This window comes from Poecilia reticulata, chromosome 5 (genome assembly GCF_904066995.2).
Source record: "Poecilia reticulata chromosome 5, P_reticulata-male-v2, whole genome shotgun sequence".
Taxonomy (NCBI): Eukaryota; Metazoa; Chordata; class Actinopteri; order Cyprinodontiformes; family Poeciliidae; genus Poecilia; species Poecilia reticulata.
The window spans coordinates 1,916,800-1,930,589 of NC_088834.1; the positions used below are offsets into that span (position 1 = coordinate 1,916,800).

The following is a 13,790-nucleotide window of genomic DNA, read 5'->3' on the forward strand; positions in this document are numbered from 1 at the left end:
AAAGAAGGATATATTTAACAAAAAGAAAAAGGAAACAACAAACAAAAAACAAACAGAGGGATCTGCTCATGAGATGAAGTTACATTTTTGGAGAAGAGTTAAAGTTTTTACCAGTTTCCTGTTATTAAAGTTAAGTTTTTCAACAGAAGCAATATTTATTTTTAAGTCAGTTTCTCGTTGAACATTTATTCGCGTCCCAGAGCCAGAAACGGCGTTTCCCTGAAATAGAAACCGACCAACTGCTGCGCTCCGTCTGATGATGCGTTCACGGCTGTCCACAAAATGGGACACATTAAATATAACGTCTCAACATGTGATGGTATTAAAAAAAGAAGAAAAAAATTAGAAAATGATGTTCCTTGTTTGAAAAAAAGGCTTTCAGTTTTCATTTGAGTTTAAACGTTTTGTGTGTTTTTCCTTTGATTGGTGAAATCAGAATAAAATGTGCCAATTTCATAGTAAAAATAATTCACCAAAGCCATTTAACCCAGTTAAATGTTTTGCTATTTGCAGCTGTAAGATCCAAAAAGATCAGTACCATTGATTATAAATCAGTCACTGTGGATGTTTTATTTTTGCTTTCTTAAATAAAATGGTTTCGGTGATTTTATGTGTCCATGTGCTTTTGATTAATACCAAGTACTATTGCTACTACTACTACCACTACTACTCATAATAATTGAATAAACTAATTTAAAAAAAACAGCATGGAGGGGTTTTTTCAGGATGTAGACGTAAAGAAAGTCAGTTATCTATACATAAATTGCTAAATATCTAATTACAAATAAAACTAAAAACACAAACATACTTATATTGATAATTGAAATAATTTATCATTCACACAATTAAATAACTGCAGCTTAGAAATGATTCATTATTCATTATTTTTATGTTATATTTTCAGTCAAATGTAAAATTCTCAGTTGGGAGTGAGGGATTAACTACTACAACCAAGGTAATCCATTTTGGTGTATTTTAAAATTATTTTATTATGGATCGCAGCAAAGGAACTGGGATTTAATACATTTAAATTTTAAAAAACTATTGAAACAGTTACGTACGACAATAAATCTTAATCAAAATACCGATTTAAATTTAATTCATTACTGAAACATTTAAATTAGTTATTAAATTTACGCATTACAGTATTAATTACGTAAATATCTATAAGGGAAACAAGTGGAACGTCAAAACAGCGATCGGCCGCTAGAGGGCACAACGCAACGCTTATTCACACACTTTTCACATTTGCGACACTTGAAGGGGTCCCTGAACGCACCGTTAAACCGAAGTGAAACCGATACGTTAGCTGCAGTAGCTCCCCCTCGGCGCTGCCTCCACCGAACGGAGAAGTTACTAGATCCAACCGGCATCTTCTTTCCAGAAGCTCCGCACAGACCGAGGACAACCTCGTGTCTCTAAACCGGCAGGACGACATTGGAGCTCAGAGTAATGTTAGCGTTAGCTGGGCTAACTGGGAAAAAGTGTAGCGTGTTTTGAAGAGTAGGAATCCCGACTGTCAGATCCACCAGCCGGTAAGAGGTGCTAACATTTACAGAGCTAGGTTAGCAGTGGCTAGGTGGTTAGCTTTAATAAACCCCCCTCGAAACACTATGTCCACAAAAATATTTATTAAAAAATACCCTCTATAAACTGAGCTGCATTGTTCGGAGCAATTAATTGATTGTTTTGGCTTCGGTATTATTGAAAAAGCCAGACTGATAGTTTATATCACTAGCTAACGTTAGTTTACTGTTTAATCATAATGACTTTATGTGGCGAATTTACTCGTTTTAAGTCCTAATTTAAATTAAGATGACCTGACTGAGTGCATTATATGTACAGTAGCTTCACAAGATCTACAGTCTATTGATAACTGATATGAGGAATGTTAATTATTTTTGTTGATTTCTTTTTTCTTTCCTTTGATTACCTTGTATATGAATAATGGTGCACAACAAATGTAATAACAAACGGCTCAGTTTACACATAAGTGTTATCAAATTAATCCAGTCATATAATTATAGCCAAATTATACGGTTAAATTAGATCCTGCCACATTTATTTCTGTAATTACTGTCAGTAACATTCATTCTACTACTTGGAACTGAAAGTAAAAGTATAATAAAAAATATCATAAAGAGCAGCTTGACTTGAAGATTTATGCAAGATTTTCTCTGAATAATTTGATTTTCCTTTTTCTTTTTTTTTTCTTCCAGGTTTTAAAGTCTAGAAATGCCTCAGAAACAGAAACCCAAGTCTTGGACAGAACTAAAGCAAGCAGGAAATGAGTGTTTCAAGACGGGCCAGTATGGCGACGCCACCAGCCTGTACAGCCAGGCCATCAAGGAGCTGGAGAAGTCCAGTGAGTATTAATGCGCCGTTTTCTGTGAGCATGGCAGCTTTTTCAGCAATACTGAAAAGAGTGATAAATACCTCTTAACGATATCACAGATGATATTTCACATTTCTTTTTTTCTTTCTTTCTTTCACACACACACTCACGCGCAGAGCGTTTTGGAGGAAAAAAGCCTGAACTCTTGTTGAATTCATCCCATTTACATGTCGCCCCGCAGGGAAAATGTTCTGTTTTAATCTGTTGTTGTTGATTATCCACAGATAAAAAGAACCCTGAAGATTTGGCCATCCTGTACTCCAACCGAGCCGCCAGCTACCTGAAGGACGGGAACTGTTCAGAATGTGTCAAAGACTGCGATACGTAAGAGTTTAAGTGTCATTTTTATAGTTAATCTCAGTTTTTAACAGTTTACTCCTTTTTCCCAGCTCTTTTTCATTTATCTGTATGTTTGTTTTATATTTTTATTTGTTTTTAAATATCTTATATTTATGACCAGGGAGAGTTTCCATTTAAGTATAATTTTAACATTTCATGAAAGAGAGAGAGAGACCACCCACAGAGGGCGAGAAGGGACTTTTCTTTATACATATATATATAAATATATATATCAGTGACCTGCGGTGAGGTTCTTTGCAGGTGAGGCTCTGACTTACGACTATTTAGACACCCTGCATGTTGTTGGACGTACGGAAATTTCGTGCATTCATACAACGCTGGGGGGCAAAAAGACTAAATCTTTTACATCCATCCATAGCCGCGTTAACTCAGTGAAACTTAGAAATGTAGGTATTAATTTCGTGCTATGATCCACAGCAAAGGGAAAGAGCTAGAAAGCCAAGCTACACTCAGACTCGTTGCCATAGCAACTGACAACAATGCCACTTCATGTTTTAGGATTTAACACCAAAAAACTGGATTAGCTTCCGCTTCTACTTCACTGAATTACAGAGGCTGCGTTCACACTGCAGCCTGAAGTGACCCAATTCCGATTGTTCTGACGTGATGCGACCTGTATCCGATCTTTTCATGGCAGTGTGAACAGCACAGGTCAGATCATTTTCAGAATGTGACCCATATCCGATACGTATCCGATTCAAATGCGACCATAACGTTTCAGGTCGTATTCATCCGAACTGAACGTCACTGGTTCTCAACAAATCTCACTATTCTGCTCCTGATACGCGCAAGCAGGAAGAAAAACAACAACCATGACGGACTATATCAGGATTAAGTTGTTAATTTGCTGCTCCGGCCGGATAACAACTTCAAATATATAAACTAAGCTCCACTGTTAGCCTCCATGTTTACTTCCGCAAACACTGAGCTCTTCTTCTTCTTTTTATGGCGATTGGCAGAACGCTGACGCCATAGCGCCCTCTACTGCGCATGCAGGACACTTTCAGGTCGTTTGCTCGTTTACACTGCAGAACACATACAGGTCGCATTTACTGGCAGAGTGAACGGCCCGGCAAAAAAATCGGAATTGAGTCACTTCAGGCTGCAGTGTGAACGCGCCATCAGACATACAATCTGTAGACCGCAAAACGCACATTTCATTAAAAAACTAAACAAAAACATGTCTTACCTTATCAATGAAATCCATGCACCACTAATTCTGCACAAAAAATATCCGTTCATCCAAAGCCAAGTCTGTCCTCCATGTCTTTACTACTCCGTTTAAATATCGTCAAACTGTTTCGAAGCAAAACTTTCAGCTCCGGTGTTGGTCTTCCTTTAGTTATCATCTCCTGCTTCAATTGAAAACCCACTTTAGAAAACTGTTAAAGTGTAGAAATGTAGTCTTTCATGTTGACGTCGGAAGAGAGGAGAAAACAAATATATCGCTGTACTTATTTCCTGTGTGGTTAGCTCCATGGCTAGCTCACCGTGTCTTACTCTGCAGTTGTGCTGTCACAATATCTGGGATCATGAGCGCCCCCAGCGGTGAGGCAAGAGAACTGCCTGCCTCACCTCGAGTCTGTTCTCTGGCGTTTCTGATCGCTCCTCCGCACTCAAAACATGATACACACACACAGTTAGTGACAAAAAAACACTGTACGTTGTAGACATAGACTAGATTAAGGAAAATCAGTCCATATATTAAATGTTTTTTAGCCATTTTATTGCCGGCGTACAGACAGGAGGAACATGCTGTCATATCATGGCAGCCAGTGCCGTTAGCGAGAGGTTGCGTAATCCCAGGTGAGGCTCAGCTGCTGCTGCCTCACCTGCTTCGCTTCTGAGCATTTGAATGGGAAAATGTGAAAATCCAGCGATTTTGAAGAAAAACTAATCAGAACTGGTTAAGCTAAGTAAAAAATAGATACTTTATAGTACAAACCACAGGGCGAAAATAGCAATATAAATGATTTTATTATTATATATTATTTTTCCATGAAGACAGGTGAGGCTCTGCCTCCCCTGACCGCACGTCACTGTAATAGATAGATAGATAGAATAACTAATGCTATTATTTCTGCCAGTTGTAAAAAACAAATTGTTTCCTGCATCTTCACTGGCCGAAAGAAAAAAGCAGAACTCCTTCCAACTGCACAGCATCGAAAACAGAGACAATAATTGTCTCTGTTTTCGATGCTTCAACTAAAACATATGAATAAAAACCCCAAATCAGAACAAATCACAACTAAAAGGAGTTTTCTTCCACCATGGAAACTCATTTATTCACGCAGTTCTGCAGAAACCAGATCTTTTGTTTCTTCTTATCCTTTTTTCCAAACCTTGCTCCTCCTGTTTCATGTGGATCTCCGGCCCGTTGGGAACCATTTTGAGTTGCTCACCTGCGGTCTGCCCGTCTCCTCTCAGGTCTCTGGAGTTGTTCCCGTTCAACGTGAAGTCTCTGCTCCGACGCGCTGCTGCCTGCGAAGCCTTGGAGCGCTACAGACACGCTTACATCGACTACAAAACCGCCCTGCAGATCGACTGCAACATAGCAGCAGCTCATGACGGCACCAACAGGTCGGGAGCCGCTGCTCCGTTCAGACGCCCAAACCGGCTTCTGCCTCTCAGCGCGACTTTAGCAAGAATGTGGCCGTTTAGTTTCTGTCTCCGTTTTGCATCCTTTCTCTGAAACTGGTGTTTTATTCGTCATGTTTCATGTTTTTCTGGTCCCTGTGTGGTTTTAAAGTTATTTTTATCAGAAACATTTTCTTTGTGAGACGGATGATCTGAAAAGATGGCGCTCCCTGTGTAGAAGCAACCAATTAGAGATGGGAGGCAGGTCTCAGTGCTGTCAATCACCCAACGTATGGCGCTGCTCAGTCATCTGACCCCTCCCCCTCTCTCTGCTGCGCATTTTGTCAATGCTGCGCTAGTTGGCATGGTAACCGATGACAGTGGATAAATGGTTTTCCTGTAACGGTAAGTTGTTTCTCACATTTAGCAGCACGTACGCGGTGGTGATTGACGGCGCTCTGACTGGTTGTTCTTGGTGCATTTCTTCAGACGGCAATATTTTCACAGATTATCTGCCTCATGACAAACATGTAAAAGCATAATTTTTATAAAAGTTGCACCCTGCAGCTTTACCTTTGCGCCACTGTGGGCAGCAGGTTGTCGTTTTATTTTGCATGTGAATAAAATCGTCTCCCGTTTTGCCAGAATGACTAAAGCGCTAACGGAGGCAGACGGCCCGTCGTGGAGGGAGAAACTCCCCCCCATCCCCACCGTTCCTCTGGCGGTGAGGGAGAAGCTCGCCCAGCGGGCTGCAGGCAGCGGTCCGAAGGCAAACCCGGCGCCGCAGCAGAACGGCGTCAAGAAAACAGACAAACCCGGTGAGGACCTCCAGCTCCCTGCAGCAACAAACCACTCATGTCTTGGTGCACTTTTAACAGATGGAATGGGATCATTTTGCCCCAATTTATTGGACCTAACAAAGATTTAAATCCAAATTTTTTTTTTTTCTTCTTGTTAGCACCAAGTGACAAAGACATGAAGAAAGCTCAGGCTCTGAAGGAAGAAGGCAACAGTCTGGTGAAGAAAGGGGAGCATAAGAAGGCCATAGAGAAGTACAGCCAGAGCCTGAAGCTCAACCCCAACGAGATCACAACCTACACCAACCGGTGAGCTGGAAATGCCTTCACATGTAGATGAACCAGAGAATACAGGAGATGATGAGAGCAAACAGCCTTTATGTCACGACGCCCGATTAACCAATCAAATTACAGAGTCTTAAAATGTCTAAATGAGTTAATGAGTTGAGTTGTGTTCAGGGCGCTGTGCTACCTGTCGGTGAAGCAGCACAGAGACGCCGTCAGGGACTGCAGCGAGGCGCTCAGGATGGACGGCGGCAACGTGAAGGCGCTGTACCGGAGGGCGCAGGCTCACAAGGAGCTCAAGGTGAGAGCGGCAAACCTGGAAGAATGATCTAGAGTTATAGATCTAGGGTCAACGCACAGCTTCAGTTATGACGGCTAGAGACCAGAGATCAGGCTGACCTCTGACCTCAGAGCCACATGAAGCCGGTTCCTCAGTGGTTCTTCTAGCAGCTGCAGAACATTTCAGGACCAGAGGACGAAAGTCTGAGACCAGAGAAACTCGTCTCTTAGATTACTGCAGCAGCAGGTCTGACTAAAACTCAATGCTGCAGCCGATCCAGAACCGTGCTGGAAGATCTACACCACACAGATCTACACCACCTGGTTCTACACCACACAGATCTACACCACACAGATCTACACCACCTGGTTCTACACCACACAGATCTACACCACACAGATCTACGCCACCTAGATCTACACCACCTGGTTCTACGCCACCCAGATCTACACCACCTAGATCTACACCACCTAGATCTACACCACACAGATCTACACCACACAGATCTACACCACCTGGTTCTACACCACACAGATCTACACCACACAGATCTACGCCACCTAGATCTACACCACCTGGTTCTACGCCACCCAGCTCTACACCACCTAGATCTACACCACCTAGATCTACACCACCTAGATCTACACCACCTAGATCTACACCACCTAGATCTACACCACACAGATCTACACCACACAGATCTACACCACACAGATCTACACCACACAGATCTACGCCACCTAGATCTACACCACACAGATCTACGCCACCTAGATCTACACCACCTGGTTCTACACCACAGATCTACACCACACAGATCTACACCACACAGATCTACGCCACCTAGATCTACACCACCTGGTTCTACTCCAATGAATGAAACATTGATCAATAATCTGATGTGTAACGACAACAGAATAAATGTATGTTTTTAAAATGTTATCTATGATTTTAAAGCGCGTTGCTGAAATGTGCTGCACTAATAAACCTGAGGGGTTGATTTAAACAAACAGCAGGAGGATTCACAGCAACATTTCATCTCAGACACCAGAAGGTGTGGAGCAGCAGGGCTGCCACCTCTCACTGCTTATTAATCTCATCTGGAGGAAACATTTTGCCTTTAAGACGATAAACTGGACTTTATCTGCTGCTGGGCTGCAGGAATGATATCAGAAAGCAGGACTTCCTCTGTTACGGAGAGGAAACATTCTCATGTTTTTACTCTGATCTCTGAGAAACGTGATCTTTCTTCCTGAAAAGCTGCGATTATTTCCACGGACGCCTTTCAGCTCGGACACGTTTCTTCCAGCCGAGACGTTCCTGATGTTTGGATTTGCAGTTGTGAGTCGATGCGTCTGGATCGGTTTGTCACTGAAACGTTTGGTTTTCGCCCCTGCAGGACCTGAAGGCCTGTGTGGACGACCTGAACGTCCTCCTGAAGGTGGAGCCAAAGAACTCGGCCGCTCTGAAGCTGCTGCAGGAGGCGCAGAAGAAGAAGTGAGACGGCGTCCGGACCGGCGCCGGGATCCGGGCGTCCGAGTCGGAGCGCTCCAGACCGATCTGCGGCTGTCCAGTTTGCACCAGTCAGCCCCTCTGATTCAGTATTTATGTTTATTTATGTCGGCTGCAGTTTTTCCCTCTCGTTTCCAGCCTGTGTGTTTATCATCTATAACCATAAAGTTCAGCCCTGAGCGAATATTCACCTACAGTCCACCGCAGAGACGAAGCATCTTTTTTATTCAGCAGCCAATGAGCAAAACGTTTTTCATTCTTTTTTTTTAATCAGTTTATTTCCAAACCTGCTAATAAAAAAAACACTCAGTTCTGGTACCAAATGGCATGAAACCGGTTCCTCTGGGCGTCTCACCGTTTCTGTCAGTGAGTGGATCCGACACGCTGAGTCAGCAGAAATGATGGACCCAGATGTAAATGCACTATAACAGCTGAGCCAACAGTGATGCAGATTGGACATAAAGTCTCCAGATTGGACATAAAGTCTCCAGATTGGACATAGTCTCCAGATTGGACGTAAAGTCTCCAGATTGGACATAAAGTCTCCAGATTGGACATAAAGTCTCCAGGAATCGTGTTTTGTCAGATCAGGGATCCGATCAGCTGTGACTCTGATCTGAAGTTTGTCTCTCCGTCCGTCTGGATTTTTCCTCTGATCCTGAAAGGAAACGCAGTGAAAATGCGCCACATGATTTCATACTTTATGCCTCTTGCATTATGAGTAACTCTTCAGTTAATATTCATCAGGAGGAAACAAACTCGGACGGGAGGGAACCGACTTCACTTTTCTAGACGCCACCGATTTTTTTTTTAAAACTAGTTTCAGATTCCGGTTTTGGCCGACATCAATTTTCTTTTTTCTAAATATATCAACATGGTTGCCAAGTTGGCAGCAGCGACTGTTGACATGCAGACGTGACCTGGTGTCAGCAGAGCTGAAGGCGACAGCGGCCGATTTCCAGACCCGAGGTTAAAATGTCTGTCACGAATCGGCTGATTAAGAAAATCTGTGCCGATTCGTCGGTTCGTCCCTGAGGATTCCTGAATCGGCACATGAAGTCAGCTTTACCTGCTTCAAAATGAAAAACAATCCTGATGAAACGGGATTGAGCTCAAAATGAGGAAAATCCCTCAGACTGCAGCGTCAGCCGAGGATTGAAGATAAATGCAGATTTTAAACTGTAAAGTTTTAGAACGGGAAAGAAAATGACTGGAGACGTGATTCCTGAGTATCAGATCTATATGAATAAAATAAGAAATAAAGCAGATTAGCTGTGATGATGATGATGAAACTTCATGATCTTTTGCTCTGAGGTTATTTTATTTTCTTTACTTTTGGTCTCCGGTTTTTGACGGCTTAAGTTCAAGAAGTTCCTCATTTATTTTAGTTTTTGTAATGTTTGATAAAACATTGTTCTGAACTATTTTACTATATCAACACATTTGTTTGCTTCATTTCTCCTCTGAAGGATCGGGACGTTTAAATAAAAAACTCTTCCCGCCATTTTGTTTTTCCCGTTTCTTCACTGCGATGTGAACATGAGAAACGTTTTCATTTCCATCCTTCTCGCCTGAAGTGCCTGCCTTTGTCACTCATCTGCAGCTTTGGATCAGTGTATGCAAAATAAAAAGGATCTTAAAAGATAATTCATGTTTTTGCTCTATCCAGAGGAAGTTTGTGAAACATTGATTGATGTCGGATTCTTCAGCTGCTGATCGTAAACAAACCTTCGGTGTGAAATCACATCTTTGGTTCAGCATTTTTTATTTCACCGCTTTATCAAAATATGAACGATTATTTGGATTAATTACACACAGATGGATGTCTTAACACTTTTTATCTTAACACTTTCTGTTGGTGATTTTCTAAAAGTTTATGAAAACGTGACATTTAAAATATCAGACCAATTAAAAGCATTTTAATCCAGAAGACAGCTTTAATTAAAAGCATGTTTACTGCCTGCTTTTAATTCAAAAGCTACATTTGTGCAGTTTTTAAGTGACGTCACACTTACAGGGACTTTGTAGCTGGCGGCCATCTTGGTAGGCAGCTGTAGCTACTCAGCTGCTATGCTAAAAATAAACAAGCCATAAGCTTAGAACTAGCCTCATTACAATATAATTTATAAACAACATAAGTACATTACAGTTTTTAAGTGCTCAGTTTTCTGTTTGCTTCATGTTGCGCTTGCCTACCAAGATGGCGGTTCAGGTGTGCGGATCAATCCTGGTTCAGATTGTAGCACATGTTTAGCAGAATGTCCATCTCTACAGCGTTGATCATTCCTGACCGACGCTCACCGGCCTCCAGGCGTTGATCACTTTGCTTCTGTTTCTCGTTACATTCTGGTGGGTTTCCTGACTACATGTCCAAGTTTTTAACGTGTCTGAACTACTTTCATTTGTGAAACAAATTCATCAAGTCAGAGGACTCCGAAGCAACAATCATCTGCTTACAGATGGCGATAAGCTGACAGAAGACAAACAGCAGCAGCAGACAAATGTCTGACCCAACAACAACCTCCACTCTGCTGGAGATCACTAAACTCTGGCTGCACTACCAAACTGCTGCCAGCTTTCTGATTAAAGTGGATTCTTTCTGTTGGCACCTCTAACCTTTTCTTCCCTGGACAAAAACAATCAGCAGGATTCTTTATAAAATGACTTTACATCCAGAGGCTTTACATCTGCGTCCTTTTTGTTAGATGCACTTACAAAACATTTAGCAAGCTCTGCACTGGTGGCAACAGTTCTGCCCAATTTTTAGTAAGCGACACTCCCAGATGTCCTAAAGCTTTTCTGAAACCGTCAACCAGGAATCTTTTTTTTTTTTTTAATCAGAGTCAAAGGTTTGTAGAAAACCTTTTCTTTTACTTGCTGGTAGATCATTCTGATGAGCCGGTCAATGCAGGTCACCTCATCTACCTGTAGAGCTGGACACCTCAAACGTTTAGTGGTAAACGAGTCTGTGTTTTACGAGCGAGGCCTTTTCTGGTTGGATGCTTCGTGTGTAGCAGCTCGTCTGGAACGGCTCCTCTGCTAAAACGGGAAGCAGAAACCGTTGGGTTCTGTTGCAGGACAAAGACGCACCACTCAACAACCACGCTGCTTTCACTGACCTCATCTAGTTCTGGTACGATTGGACGGCCTTTTGTCGTTAAAATTCTCCAGTTTTTCACCTGAATATTTAAGTTTTCTACAAAGCTTGAAATGGCGAGTAGCTTGAAAGCGAAAGTGTAACCAACACGTTGAGGTAAATGTTTAAGTTGGCAGAGAACTCAGACATGAATTTCCTCAAAGCAGATCCAGTTCATACAGAAAGGAGGGAAGACGATTTCTCACACACACACACACACACGTTTGCGTGGCTATCTTTGTGGGGACTTTCCATTGACTTCCATTCATTTCTACAGCCTGAACCTCACTCTCATCTTGACCTACATACCCAACACTAACCAAAACTCAATAAAATCTGACCCCTGACGCAAAAACAGCGTTTCCCCTTGTGGGGACCAAGCTTTGGTCCCCACAACGTAGTATGTGTCAGGAAAATGGTCCCCACAAAGTATTACAAACAAACGCACGCACACACACAATTACAACAGTCAGTCTGTAAAGTCCTCTAAAACATGGAGGCCAAACATGTAATTCACTGCAAAAACACAAAATCAAAGTATTTTTCTTTTACTTTCTAGTGACAAAAATCTTAGAACACTTGAAATAAGACAAAACTTAAGTAAACTTTAAGGTTTTGGATCTTGTTTTAAGTCAATAATTCTTTAATGTTGATGAAAAAGGCCGAGGTCCATTGGAAGATTATTTTACTTGGACATTTTTCCCCAAGTTATAAGTAAAAATAATCCGCCAACAGAACTACTACTTTTCCAATTTTAAGGAATTATTTACTTAGAAGCTCCTCGATCTTGCTGAAAAGTTACTTGTAAGTTTTGTTTTGTTTCAAGTGTACCAAGATATTTCCACTAGAAAGACTCTTGGTAAGGTTTAGTGCTTTTGCAGCGCCGTCATTCGGTTTTCCTACATTCTGTGGGATTCGTAGGTTGAGCCCTGCAGAGTTTTCACCAGTGACTGCAGCTCTGAACGTGAAGCTCCTGCCCCACCCTGTGATGTGACATGTAAAACTAATGTAGCAGTGAGTCAGATGCCACACACCTCTGAGCTCCTCCCCGCTGACTACACCCGCTGTAAAAGTCGGCGAGCGACCACAGCGTGACCCGTGACTCACCGCTCCGGCTGACGGAGCAGCAGGAGGCATGTTCAGACAACGAGCCGCACAAAGAAAAGACTCCTGGAGTTCTGAGCTTTGAAACCCAGCGCAGACAGAAACGTGTCCTCACACAAGGATCTGCGTAAATGTGCTGGAACAATTCATTTTGGAGACACATTAACTGTCTGGAAACACATTTCCGTGTTTCGTCTCCCCAGTGGAATGGTCAAAATAAAATAATATCACATGAAATGAATACGGAAGTTGGCACCGAAGCCTCGTTTCTGGTCTGATGTGAGCCGGGCGCGGCAGCTTCTCGGCCCTGAATGCAAATACTTAGATAAACCGGACAGAACAGCACCGACTGGAGCAGATCAAGACCATCCATCCATCCATTTTCTTGCACCCTTGTCCCTCAGTGGGGTCGGGAGGGTTGCTGGTTCCTCTCCAGCCAACGTTTCGGGCGAGAGGCGGGGTCACCCTGGACAGGTCGCCAGTCTGTCACAGGGAAACACAGAGACACACAACCATGCACACACACACTCACACCTAGGGGCAATTTGGAGAGGCCAATTAACCTGACAGTCATGTTTTTGGACTGTGGGAGGAAACCGGAGTACCTGGAGAAAACCCACCATGCACAGGGAGAACATGGAGACTCCATGCAGAAAGACCGGGGCCGGGAATCTAACCCAGAACCTTCTTGCTGCAAGGCAACAGCTCTACCAACTGCACCACTGTGCAGCCCTATGATCAAGACCAATCAGATCAATACTTTACTGGTAGATGTGCAGATCAATTAGAGGAGTTAAAAAAAACAAAACTGGTTGTAGTGAATTTCAGTGAAAATCATAGTAAAATGGACAGCAGTGATAAAAAAGTAGACCGCTGAGCTAAAATCATCTCAAATGGTTTAAAACAGAAACCAAAACCAGGAAGAAGTGGAAGAAAAGTTTAATCGTCCAGTCGACCAGATCAAACAGCCGCGGCAAAGACTTGGTGAATGATCAACTCCAGAGTGGTCAAAGGTCGGGACAGGAACAATCAAAGTGTGAAGCCGAGGTTTGGACAAGATGCAAACTGAACAAACCTCTTAAGGCGGAGCTGCCCAGCGTGAGACGGGTGGGACAGTCCGAGTCTGGAGGCTGCAGGTGGTTCATCCCAAACACTGAACCCACAATATGGATCAAACCACTGCAAGAGGTCCTGGCCAAGAGGAAATCCCTTTGAATCGTTAGTTTCAGATGTACAGACAGGCCCGGGCAAGCAGCAGGTCGTGACCCGCCCATCCTCAGGACCGCAGGAAACATGTCGGGTGACATCAAACTGGCCAGCAAATGTGGAGAAAGAGTTGATGTG

At 42.7% G+C, this 13,790-nt stretch overlaps 1 protein-coding gene across 1 annotated transcript; it reads left to right on the forward strand.

The window, feature by feature from the left end:
- The first annotated feature begins 1,272 nt into the window (after window positions 1–1,272).
- tomm34 (translocase of outer mitochondrial membrane 34) lies at window positions 1,273–9,853 on the forward strand. Its single transcript, XM_008408285.3, has 8 exons — window positions 1,273–1,535; window positions 2,220–2,365; window positions 2,620–2,719; window positions 5,183–5,335; window positions 5,978–6,150; window positions 6,291–6,438; window positions 6,589–6,715; window positions 8,094–9,853. The coding sequence occupies exons 2-8, from the start codon at window positions 2,236–2,238 to the stop codon at window positions 8,193–8,195; spliced, it is 933 nt and encodes a 310-aa protein (XP_008406507.1). The 5' UTR covers window positions 1,273–1,535; window positions 2,220–2,235; the 3' UTR covers window positions 8,196–9,853.
- Window positions 9,854–13,790: the final 3,937 nt, after the last annotated feature.